This window comes from Rhinolophus sinicus, linkage group LG03 (assembly GCF_036562045.2).
Source record: "Rhinolophus sinicus isolate RSC01 linkage group LG03, ASM3656204v1, whole genome shotgun sequence".
NCBI classification, from domain to species: Eukaryota; Metazoa; Chordata; class Mammalia; order Chiroptera; family Rhinolophidae; genus Rhinolophus; species Rhinolophus sinicus.
Window position 1 is genome coordinate 106714040 of NC_133753.1, and position 13222 is coordinate 106727261.

At 53.2% G+C, this 13222-nt stretch overlaps 1 protein-coding gene across 1 annotated transcript in view; it reads left to right on the forward strand.

The window, feature by feature from the left end:
• The first annotated feature begins 10879 nt into the window (after positions 1-10879).
• GALNT17 (polypeptide N-acetylgalactosaminyltransferase 17) overlaps positions 10880-13222 on the forward strand; it is a 514547-nt gene continuing 512204 nt past the window's right edge. Inside the window, exon 1 of the mRNA XM_019715773.2 lies at positions 10880-11118. Coding sequence (XP_019571332.2) covers positions 10881-11118 — 238 coding nt within the window. The 5' untranslated portion in view covers position 10880. The remainder of the gene's footprint in view (positions 11119-13222) is intronic.

The following is a 13222-nucleotide window of genomic DNA, read 5'->3' on the forward strand; positions in this document are numbered from 1 at the left end:
TGAGTTGTCCTTGGAAGAGGGTGGGCATCCCTGAGTGAAAATGAGAAGGGTCCAAGGACAGGCAGGAGGGGAGGGTATTACCCAGAGCAGCCAGAAGACGGACTGGAAGAACCATGACTGTGAACAAACAGACCCAGCCCATCAGTCCCCCGCAGCCAGGCCACTGTGTTTCTCCTGACTGCAGTGTAATGATTTGGTGTTATGGTGTGTTTGCTATTTGTCTCTCCTGCTAAACAATCAGCCCCAAGAGGGCAGGGAACATGTATCCACAATGCTCCGTACACATGACATACAACAAGTGCTCCGTAAAAGTTCATTTAATGAATAAGTCAGTAAATAGGTTTGTAGGTAAATTTTGTGGATAATTTGTAGATAAAAAGCTGCATATGTTCAGAGCTCCCCGGTAGGGCTCCAGGAAGCACTGAGACGCTCAAAGGGGCCATAAAAGCCTGAGTTTTAGAAGGAATCCACCAGCAGAAAGGGGGCATTTTAGTGCAAATGTAACCCCAGGCTGCTGTAACTTGGCCAGTAGGTTCCTCCATGCTTTTTGTGTGGTGGACCCTCTCAGGAAAAGATGTGAAACATGCATGCTCATTATAGGCAGAGTGTTCAGAAATTACATACATGTGTGGCTGTCACGCATATGTTATGTATCAGTGGATTTTGAGTTCTTTCTTGTTTTGGGTAACAGTAAATAGAAGTTGTCATCTTTTCTTCCTGTACCTAGTGCTTGGTACAGCTACATGCAATGCAGGCACACAGCACAGGTGGCCTCTCCATTTTCCTAGCCCCCGTGAGCTTTGCCCCACTGCATTGGGAATTCTTGAAAGGGGGAGGTACTTGCATATCGTTTTGGGTTTTTTTTTTGTTTGTTTTTTTTCCTTAAAAGCAAAACAGAACTCTGGTATGTGTTTCAATGCTCGGGGGTTTATGAGAGTGAGGGCCCCACCTCTGTGCTTCTGGCAGAGTAAGTGGACTGGTGAACCTCTATAAAGACAAGAACCCTGCTTTTCCTTGGTGAGCCTGCAAGTCTTTTTCACTCCTGTGATAGACCAGGCTGAGATGCTGTCATGTAGGGTCTCTGCACCCGCTCCCTGCACAAGAACGCAGGACATGGTGAGGCCAAAAAGGAACACCCACGGAGCCATGGATAGGGGACTCATACCACTATAGCCTCGCTGGCAGCTGGGTTGGAGACACAGGGAGCAAAACATCTGCCAGTACCCCAACAAGGGGTCTTCCTGCACCCCAGTCTCGCTGGTGGCGGGGCAAGACACCCAGAGCAGGAGCCGCACGATCCGCAATCTGCTGCCCGGTTTTCTGCCTGCCAACCAACCCACCAACTGACCAATGCAGCCATTGCACTTATATCAGTGGCTAATTGGCTAACTAGTTACAGCCGATGGCAAACCAGTAACCAGCACCTTTCCACGTGAGGCTGAGAGCCTGGAAACTGCTCTCTGGGGCTCTGTCCCCACACTCCACCCCTACAGGGTCTCACCTCACAATTTACGTGACAAGCATCTTTTGCGAGGGTCCCTGTGTCATATTAACCTATAGGCATCTATGGGCTGAAAGAAATAGCAGTCTTAGGAACGAACAATGGCAAATCCCTTCCATCTTGGAGGATACCTGCTAGCTTTTTGTCCTGGGAAAGGGGGGTCGCTGCCACTGACACCTTTCCCGGTTTGTGGTACCAGACCTTTATGGTAGTGCTTGGGGTCCTTTGCACAGTTTCGACATGTTGCAGAACAGGGGACCCCGTAATAGGCCATAATGAGAGCACATAGGTTCCCCGCAAAATTATCCTGGCATCGGGACCTCCATATACCACAGTCACTTGCGGTAGCCACTTGGCCACCACCCCTGGTGTCACTTGCAAATCATGGGTCAAAGCAGCCCCCCCCATGGGACTAAAAGGCTCAATCACCGACAGTGGGGGCTTTTGACTCACCAGGGCCAAGTCCATTGCTGCCATTCCCCTGCTTTCAAGCATGTGGGTGCTGGCAGCAAAATGTTTCCATTTCTGCCGTAGCCTGGCTTTAACAGAGTCTCACTGGTGGTAACTTGTAATTGAATGGGAGCGGCCGTTCGATGTAGCAGAGCTTCTACTGGCATGGGCCCTCCCTTCCGTGGTCTCTCATTCAGGACTCTCAGGATGTCCCATAGACGCGATGCCCAGTCACGCATAGTGGGAGGGTGTTTTGACACCCGGAGGCCTTGCTTCAAAAGGCCGTTTTAGCGTTCAATCATGGCAGCTGCTTGTGGATTGTACGGGGTGTGAAACAACCATTGTATGTCCATCCTGGCAGCCCAGCGCTGCACTTCTTGCCCCGTAAAATGGGTACCCCTGTCACTTTCAATGACTTGTGGGCGCCCATAGAGGGCGCACAGCTGTGTAAGAGCGACCACTGTATGCCGCTGATCCGCAGCCGGACACGGCCAAGCAAACATCAATCCCATAACAGTGTCCACTGCTGTAAATGCATTATCGCATTGCGGGCCTTAGGCAGGGGTCCAATGTAATCCACTTGCCAGCGAGTGAGGGGCACCCTCCCTCGCGTAATCTGCTGTGTCTCCCAGGGGAGCCTCCGCCTTTGGGGGCTGTCCTGGGCACAGACGGCACAGTCATAGCAGGCATCTGCTATCTCCTGCCATTTCAAAGGCAGGCCCCAGCGTCTGCTCACCTGCCACATGGCTCGGTTTCCAGCGTGCAGCAATTTCCTATGCAGCGAATGGGCCACATTAGTGGCTGGGTCCCGTTTTAACCATCAGACCCGTGCTAGGGCATCTGCTTCATCATTACCTGGGGACACTAAGGGGGAGTGACCTGTGACATGCATTGGGGTCACCTCCTTTCTCTGCCCTAGGTCCCAGAGGTCCTGCCACATGGCTTGACCCCACAGTGGACGGTGTCCCACCAACCAGTTTTGGTGTTTCCATGTAGGGAGCCACAACGTTAGCCCCCGGAACACCGCCCAGCTGTCAGTACCAATAACTAGGGGCCTGGGCTCATGGCTGATTATCATCCACACAGCTCATAGCTCAGCCCACTGGCTACTCTGGCCCGTCCCAGTATCAAACCAAATGGTGTCTGTTTTGGGCTGCACACCAATAGCCGTCCAAATGGCTGCAGCTCCCCGGCTAGACCCATCAGTAAACCAGGCATTCTCAGGTACTGGGGGCTGTCCTCTGTATGGCAAGGGCTCCAAGTCCTCCTCTCTGGGCAGAGCGCTTGGCTCAGCCTGGGCTACAAGCTCCAAGGCCCCAGGACCTGTTGTAGCTCTGTGCTCAAAGGGCTTGAACTAAGGGTGCTACATTGCTCCAAGTAGGCACCCCACTTGGCGAGGGTGGTGGTCTGTGCCACCCCCGTTTTTGGGTCACTGAGTCCATGTGTGGACCCACCCCTGGACGGGATATGTTGTTTGAACTAAAACCCGTGCCGTTCCTGTGATGGCTTCTGTGGCCACGAGGGCTGCATACACAGCAGCCAGCTGTTTCTCTATCAGAGAGAAGCTCCTCTCTACAATTGGGACCAAAATCCCACTGGTGAGCGGAGATGTTCCTGCAATTGCCAGAGGCCCCAACCATACCCCTCTTGGGTTACGTGAACATCAAGTTCAAACGGGCGACCAAGGGTCTACTACTTGCAGAGCCTGTGCCTGCTGCACTGCCCGTTTTGTGGCAAAAAAGGCTTGTTCTATAGCCTCTGTCCAATCCCACGAGGCCCCCTTTTTATCATGTTATACAAGGGCCTTACCATTTGTGCTAAATGGGGTAAAAACGCCCGCCAATACCCCAGCAGACCCAAATACGCCTGCAGTTGGGAGACCTTGGTTGGCCAGGGAAAGGCTTGTATTTTGTCAATAATTGCCTCAGTTTTGACCGTTGTCTTACCCAACCACACAACACCCAAAAACTTAACAGATAAGCCAGGGCCTTGGACCTTTTCCTCCTTCACCGCCCAGCCACGTGACTTCAGGTGGCGGAGAAGAGAGGGAGCTGCTTGCTCTAAATCTGAAAGAGAATCTGATGTTAATAAAATATCATCAACATAGTGAAACAAGGCCACAGAGGATGTGTGATCCCACTGTGCCAAATCCTGGGCCACGAGCCCGTGTCAGATAGTGGGGCTGTGCAAGTATCCTTGTGGAAGGACTTGAAAAGTCCACTGCCGTCCATCCCAAGTAAAAGCAAACTGCTCTTGACACTCGGGTGCAATGTCAATGGAGAAAAAAGCATTGGCCAAGTCCACTACATAGTGATATGTCCCCAGGCGGACAGTCAGACGATCCATTAAATCATGAATTGAAGGCACTGCAGCGTGCAAGGGTGGCGTCACCTTATTTAACTCCCTATAGTCCACAGTCATTCGCCAGGTCCCATCTGGCTTCTTCACAGGCCATACTGGGGAGTTAAAGGGACTGTGCGTTGGCCTCACAATATGTGCCTTCTCTAATTCCAATATTGTACGACCAGTCTCCTCCTGTCCCCCTGGCAGGCGGTACTGTTGCACTGTAACCACACGTTAGGGCTGTGGCAACACTTGAGGAGGGTGGTGAGCATGCCCGCGTGTCACCGCTTTCGCCACCTGGATCCGGAGACGGAACTCTCCTACTGACGTCTGTAAGCTGAGGCCATGTAGCACGTCCACCCCTAGAATATACTCCAGAACGGGGGAGACATAAACCTTGTAGGTATGAGGGGGAAGCCTTCCTATACCCAGTGGTAAGGAAACAGCTTTTACAGTCACAGTTTTTCCCCCGTAGCCACCAATGCAGATTGCTGGTCCAGGAAACAGTTCTGGGTTCCCATAAACGAGACTGCAGTCTGCGCCAGTGTCAACTAGGACCAAAACCCTCTGCACATTAGAAGGGGACCAATATATAGACACTTCCACGTGGGGCCTCTGGTCCCTGCTTGTCCCCTCTGACCGGGTACCTTGGCCCCACCCCTAATCAAGCTGAAAGGAGTCGGCCTCAAGTGGCCGCATGAAGTCCTGGAGGGACACGGGTCGCACTTTCCTGGACTTCTTTAGGTTTCACCGGATTTGTTGCTCTGGATGCAACTGTTTCCAAAGTTCCAGCAGGAGCCCATTGGGTTGTCGGTCTATTTTCTTCCTATTGACCCCTGCTGCCACGAGATCACACCACATCTATGCATGTGTTACTCTCTGAGGCCCGCGACCTCGCCCCTTTACCTTTGGTTTGGGCTTCCAGGTCTTAACTTCTCGGACCTCCTGTTTTAATTTCCCTTGCCACTGGCTTTCAACATCCCCGTGGGTGGCCATGGCAGTTGTAACTTCATGGATCCGTCGCCCTACATAGGGTGTAAGAATGGCAACCAAGTTTCCAAAAGTACTCTCAGGTGCAGTATCCAAAACCAGATCTCTCATGCTGGCTGTAAAAAGCTCGTCATCCGCCCCCCCCCCCCCCCATATTAAGGTTGAAAATAGCATGTCTCATACCCAGTTCATGGATGATTTAAGTAAGTTCCGTATATGACTGCCATTGACTCACAGTGTCTGGCAGCTCGCCAGCCTGTCCCCATACTGTGCATACCGCAGCCGTGAGCCACTCCATTAGAGTGTGGTTGCCCTGGTCTCAGGCCAACTATGGCAGTTCTGTAACCTTTGTCACAGGGACGGATGCACTGTCACAAAGGCTAGCTTTTCCATCTCGCCTGGGGAGCAGAGAATGCTGTCTGCTCCCTCATCCCATAAACGTAATAGCCAAGCTGAGACTGGCTCTCCAGGGCGCTGTCTGTACCGCCTCCCCAGCTCCTGCAACTCAGTGGGAGTGTATGGGGTGTAGGTAGTGAACTCAGTCACAGCTGGGTTGCCGGCAGCAATGCCCCTGGGGCCCAAAGGTTGCTCACGTTTTACCCTTTGTTTCAAGATTGGCCGGGCTTGGGGGTTGGGAGCTACATTGTCTCCACTGGCTTCCTCCGCCTCTGCCTCAGAGTCTCCACTGTGGGGCCCCTCTTCTAACAGGCGGACCCGAGCTTCCAGCGCTTCCAACTGGGACACCTGGTCCCGCACCTGGGCTATTCCAGCAAGCGCTTCCTCTGAGTTATGATGCAACACTGTGAGGAACATCCAGTCCACATGGCCAGGTGTACCCTCCGCCTCCTCCGGCAATCGCTCAGCTAGAACCTGCAGGGCCCTCTCCATGCTGGCCAGAGAGCCATCCATGTCCTCCCACCCCTCTTTGGGGGTCCAACTCCTGAGAACAGTGGCTACTGGGCACCACACACTGTGTGGGGGCCACCTGTCCTCCTGCCCAGAGTCAGATGCCATTCCTACCTGGCCAGAATCCTGCTTGCCATGCCAGGCGTCCGATTGGGTGGAGGCCTCTGTGTGTAAGATGTCTGTAACCCTCAGGTCCTACGGCAGCAACAGACTACCAAAGAGCAGGTGACTGCTGTCATGGCCAACAGGGTGGTGTGCCAGCTGGATGCTCGCAGCTCCTCACGGGCCTCCGGAAGCTGAGCTTTCACATGCACAAACTGCTCCACCTTCCTTGGGAGAGCTTTGCCCGGCACCATACCCTACTCGCTGTGCCATGTGTCACAGCGTAGGAATGCAGGATATGGGGAGGCCAAAAAGGAACATCGATGGAGCCAAAGACAGTGGATTTATACCACTATAGCCTCGCTGGCAGCTGGGTTGGAGACACAGGGAGCAAAACATCTGCCAGTACCCCAACAAGGGTCTTTCTGCACCCCAGTCTTGCTGGTGGCTGGGCGAGACACCTGGAACAGTAGCCGCCAACCAACCCACCAACCAACCAACGCAGCCAAGGCACTTATATCAGTGGCTAATTGGCTAACTATTTATAGCCGATGGCCAACCAGTAGCCAGCACCTTTCCACGTGAGGTTGAGAGCCTAGAGACTGCCCTCTGGGACTCTGTCCCCATACGCAAGGTATTTTTAACAGGCAAGCAAAGGCAAGGGTCAAGTCAGAGACACATGTCCTATGAACCATGGTGATTAGTGAAAAATGTATTTGGAATCAAAATTCTTGGGGACCTATGGGCAGAATTCATCAATTTCCTTCCTTTCAGTTTGCTAAACAAAGATACCAATACACCTCTTTAAAAAAATGTTTGTAGTTTAGCTGAGTTTTATAATCAGGAAAGATTTGGGGAGCCATCCAGGATAAATTTCTTATAGTCAAGAACTTATTTGCTCCCTGATAATGGAGGTGGAATAGGACCCCTTTCCTCTGGTGAGCAGGCCACACAGCCACTGAAGGGTAGTTTTGTTGGTTTTACTAGCTGGGTTGGGGCAAACGGTGTGTAGACAGATGGCAGTCATTAATTGAGGGGGTTCACCCATCCCTCTCAGATCCTCTGGGTACAGGGCAGTCGATGGCTTTGTACACAGATCCTGTAATCTTTGTGTGTGTAGTTGAAGTGTGTTCCTGTGGGGCTTGAGAATTCACACGGCAGGCAGAACCTATTCAATTCAGTTCCTTCATATCAGTTCACCTTTCATCTATACAAGCATGTTGGCCTTAGTCCAGAGTTTTCTATCTTCTGTCAAGGTACGCAAACGACTGGCGAGCTCCACTAAGCTTGTGTGCCTCGTCACCACTGATGTCATAAGCAGATGGCATAAATATTTAACTGATTATATTTTTGCATATCTAGCACATGCCGGGCAAGTTTTTAAATTTGTGCTGTCACTGACCACATTGGGAATCTGATGGAAGTTACAGGTCTTTTCTCCAGAAAAATGTCCATATGACAACACAAAAATTTTTTGTATCTGATTGAGGGGTGTTTTTGGACTTCTAAAGTCTACTCTGGGCACCTCTGGAGAGAGGAGCTGGTTAGGGACATTGAACAGAGTTGCTGAGTAGAATTAACGATCCAGTTCCAGCTGGACACCACCAATTGGTAATGTCCCCTAGCTTTTGGGTGAGATGGTTTTCCCTAGGTACACTCTCTTGTCTGAGTGCATGGGTTCAAGAAAGAAGATGGTGAGACTGATTCAGAGATGGGGATTGCTGGGTTGGGGCAGTGGAGAACATGCATATGAGCCTGTATGAATTGGGGCTGCACTGGGAATGTGTTTGAAATAAATGAGTACCTGGAACTCAAGTAACCAGGAAAGGTAGAGAAGGAACTAAAGAGGGCTTAGATATGTGGGAATGGGGTAGGGGGTTGCTGGTGCCTAGAGAATGTTTGTTTGGCACTGAGAGTGGGAGAGGTAAAAGGTTAGGAGGGATGTTAATGCAAGACTGCAGGAGTGGAGCACTTCTGTGTGGTGACAGGGTTCAGGGTGTGACCATGAGTCTAGAGTTTCAGATGTGAACATAGAAGCTGGGCAGGATGCATGCAGAAGGTGAAGGGAGAAGCCTGTAAGATGCGTGGTAAGATCGCAAGTTAATTTGGGCAGGGGACCTCTCTGGCTTTAGAGGATGAAAAAATTCTGAAGTGCAGTCTTGCCTGGAAACTTTATTACTCTGAGGCCATTTAGTCTCCTTTGCTTCCCATCTCCTACTCCCAAATAGGCACATCTTGGAAGTCTGACCCTCCAGTGTTTAGAGCCACTTACTACTGGGGACCCCTAGCTCAGTGCCTCAGCCTCCCAGCCTCAGTCCTGTGGCCAACTGAAGGTTCTTACTTTTGCAGAATCCCCTACTAGCTTCCATGTGTAGCATGGTTGTAACAACACTTAACTTGACTGGGTATTCAGTGAGGTCATGTGGGGACCACACCTGGCCCAGTGCCTGTCATATCATAACTGCTCAATAACTCAGATTTTTCTCAGTCAACGCCTTTTATGCCCCAACATCTGTGGTTATAAACTGTCCCTTGTGCTTCCGATATGGCTTTTTCATTTAACTAGTTTGTATTGAGTTCCTTGTACATTATACAAAAACCTAAAGGTGATATTGAACCCAGTTCCAGGGTTCCAAGGGATGAAATAAAAAGATTGTTATATTTTCATACACTTTCCTATGTTAAAAATTAATGTTTAAAATAATAAATAAGCAACAAAACCAAACAGAAACTTTAATGAGATCGAAACAAAGTGGTGGCAGTCACCAGATTCATTGGGCTGTACTGCACGGTCTTCATCAGTTGGCAGCCTGGTTTCTTTTTTAGGCCCAAGGAATTAAATGGATCAAGGAGGGGCTTTCAATTCCAGCATTTTCAGCTCCTGGTTTTGAGAAGAGGAAGAGATCATGGAAATCCAGGAGCCAAAGTATGCTTCTTATAATAAAAGGCGTATAGAGGTGTGGGTGAACACAGAAACTGTGACTTGGACGGTTAGAATTCTCACACGGAGGGAACTCACTAACGCCCGGCCTGGCTCCCATAGTAACAGAATCCGAGTCTCCAGGCCAGATTTTCCCTCTAGCCATTCCCGGCCACGCAAAGCGGAGCTGCGAGCTCACAGAAAGGGATGTCTTCATCGCCTACGAGGATGGAACAAACCCACCCGCTTCGGGAGTGCTGAGAACCAAAGCGTCCCTCCAACGCCCGTAGCAGCCAACATGACTTGACTGCCCTCATCCCGCGCGGTGCCTGCTCTCTCGGCGCCCCCACCTTTCCGGGTGCGCGCGCACGAGCCGGCGAGCCGGGGAGCTGTGCGCTGGGCAGCCTGCGGGTGGCGGCGGCCGACAGGCTTACGGGGAGGGGGTGGTCAGGGGCGGCGGCGGCGGAGCTGGCGCTGCAGCCGGTCCCCTCGGGCCGCGCCCCGCCGCCACCTTCGCGTCCCTTCAGGGCTCTCCAGCGCCGGGGCTGTATGGGTTCTTGGTGCCGCAGCGGCGGTCTCACTGCGTCCGCCAATTAGGAGACTCGGCGTTTGGCTCCTTGGGGCGCGGGACGAGCGGCGTTCCCAGTTCTTGTGAGTGGGGGGGTGCGCTGCGCGCGTCCCGCCCGCCGCGCTCCCCGCGACGTTTTCGGAGGAGCGTAGAGAACTGCTGTGACTTCTGAGGTCCGATTCCTCCTTCCGGCCAGCCTCCCGACGCTCTAGCAGGGAGGGAGGCCAGTGTCACCCGCAGGCCCCGAAGGCTCACTGCGTGGTGTTGGGACTTGGAACGTGTCCCGGAGCCCACGACGCTGTGCGCGCTGGTGAGTTTGGCGCGGGGTGGGGTGTCCCCCGGTAAGAAGGGCGGAGAGGACGTCGCGCTCTGCCCCGTCGTCCGTCCCCTAGTGTTGCCCCCACTTTGAGAGTAATTGAGACTTAAGCAAGACTGCGGAGCTGAGAGGATGCGGGCACCGGGCGCGGGCTTTCCCTCTGCCCCGCGTGATGGAGCGGGTCGGTGAGCGGAACAAAGACGCTCGCCCCAGGGAGCGGGTCCTCGGCTAAAGACCGCGGATCCCGCGCCGCGACGGCCGCTTGTGGACTAGGGTGGTGGCTGTGCTGCCCGAGGCGCGGCACGCTCCACCGCGGGCAGGCAACGAACCCTGAACCCGACACCTGCGCGCCGCTCTCGTCCCGGCACCAGGGCAGCCCCTCTTGCCGGCCCTTCAGGCGCCGAGGTCCACTGCTCCCGTAGCCCCGCTCCTGGCGGCCCGAGGGCCAGCGGCGAACCACTTGCTGGTGCGAAGGAGAGGCCCTCGGCCCTTCGTGGAGAAGCCGAGGCGCCTGGCAGGGGCTGCGCACTGTGGACTGAGCAGGCATCTTGGGGAGCACTTCTACAGATCCAGGGCTTCCATGTGAATGCTTTTGCTCTCCTCCTGAGCATCTTGCTCTCCCAAGCGTCTCTGCTGCCGGAACATCTGCGCTGTGGGGTCGGGAGCGGCTGGAATCCTTGCCGGCCGTTCGGAGTGTGAGGCTCGCACTGCCCCGGGCTGCCCCGCGCCTCGCCAGAGCCGGAGGAGGCGCGGGTCCGGGACGAGGGCCGGCCGGGCGTGTTTGATGGCTTCACTGAGAAGAGTCAAAGTGTTGCTGGTGTTGAACTTGATCGCGGTGGCCGGCTTTGTGCTCTTTCTGGCCAAGTGCCGGCCCATCGCGGTGCGCAGCGGAGACGCCTTCCACGAGATTCGACCGCGCGCCGAGGCGGCCAACCTCAGCGCGCACAGCGCCAGCCCCATACAGGATGCGGTCCTGAAGCGCCTCTCGCTGCTGGAGGACATCGTCTACCGGCAACTGAATGGTAAGGACGCGCGCGGGTGCCGACCGGGCTCGGTAAACCCCGGGGCCCTGCGCGGTGCTGGGGAGCCAGCACCTCCTGGTTCCTGCGCGCTCCCTCTTTCCCTCCCTCCGGGGGCTGCTGGAAAGAATTGCCTGACTCTTTTCTGTGCCCAGCTGTAAGTTTGCTTTTATTGTGGAAACATGTCAGTACAGCTGACTCCTGGTCCCCGAGTGCAGGAATCATACCTGGCGACTCCATCGCAAGTTCAGAAACGAGTCGCGTGGCCAAATGGGACTGGAGGCGCAGGCCTTCTTAGAGGGAGGAAATAGCTCTTACAGCGTAGCGTTTGTTGCGGTCCGACAGGGAGGGACATCAGTGGGCTTAAATGTCTGCAGGGTGAAGGCCTCAGGTCTGAAGCTAATGCGCTTCGGGAATAAGTTGGAGAGGCGGGCTGCACAGCTAATAACGAGGACTCCTTCCTTCCCGCAGCCTAGATGGAGGCTGCTATTAAAAACATGCCCGGTTTCCCCCAGAGAGCTGCCTGAGGGCGATGCTAAAGTTCTCAGATGGGTTGGGGAAGCAGGTTTTTACCGTGTTGTAAAGAGATGTGTGCCATCCAATTACAGCAGGTCTTTATAACTTCTGTTCGTTCAACTTAATTTCCTTGTAACGTTGATGAGATTCTGCAGGAACTTAACTCTTGCTAATGTCAATTAGCCTGTGGTAAAACTAGTTTCCTTATACTAGTCTTCCTAAAGTCACAGAACTTATCATGAGGTTAAGTGAGGACTTACTGTACTGACAGTTGTCAGAATCTGTCCCATCTAAAATGTTCTCCTCAGTGCTTCAGGAGAAGAGGGAGACTTAATGTACCATGGTCCCAGCTGGTCCAGGGACTGATAGGTCAGTGGACACTTGCTATCCCCAAGGTCAGATTGAGAATTCCTTATTGGAGTGCAGGCAGCTCTCCAGGGTCTCTACGGCCGGTATCCAAGGCAGATCCAAGGCTGCCACTTCCCTTCCTGAGCTTCCAACTCATGGTTCTCATGGTAGTTCCAGAATTACAGGTAATCATAAAGATAAAGATACTAATAATTGCTGGAATTCTTCCTGTGTGCCAGACACTGGGCAGAGATGTTATAAGTGAATTAGGTCATTGAATGTTCACACCAGTCCAGGTGGGTCCATTCCATGCCCATATCAGACACGAGAAAAAGAGGCTTAGAGAAGTTAACTAGGTTGCTTGGTATCCTGCTTCTCCTAAGTGGTAGAGTCTGGAATCAGAACCACATGTTCTGGTTGACCACAGAGCCCATGTTCTTGACAACCTCTATCTACCGTCTCCTTCTAATTATAAGGAGTATTAAGCTTGATGACAGGAAGGTTGTACGTTAGGAGGACCCCACTCAGCTGTTTTCCCTGCATTACAGAGCGAGACCAGGCTGGTGGCAGGGAGAATGATGACACCCAACTGTTCTCTTTCTGCTCTCCAATGATCCCTTCTGGGTCCTTCCGGGTCCTTCTGGGTAGGATGTGGTCAGATATCCGAGCACCCTCTGAAAGGATCCCTTGGCCTTCTCCATGTCATTCAGCAAGTGTCCTGGGGATGCCTTGGACTTGTATCTGCAGCAGGAACCTGCCATCTCGCAGGTAGCATGGCCTGGCTGTCGGAGCAGGCTGCTGTGAGGGTTGGGAGGGAGCTCTTCTGAGTGTCAAAAAAACCAAGGCATAGAAAGAAACAAAACCCAGAATTTGTTTCTGTGGGATTTCGAAGCCTATGGATGGGTCTTATTGACAGATACCTGCCATAGATGTTGTGGGGACAGAGCTCCAGAGAGCAGTTTCCAGGCTCTCGGCCTCACGTGGAAAGGTGCTCGCTCGGGTAGTGGATGGCCGTCAGCTGTGGCTGGTTGGCCGTCAGCTGTAACCATTGAGCCAATGGCCACTAATATAACTGCCGCGGCTACGTTGGGGAGTGGAGGAGAGAGGAAGAGAGTCAAGGAGAGTGGAGGAGAGTCGGTCGGTTGGCAGCAAAGCGGACAGCAGGTCGCATGTTGTGTGAACCCAGCCTCCAGTGAGACCATCGTGCTATGACTCCCCTACCTATGGCTCCGTGGGTGTTCCT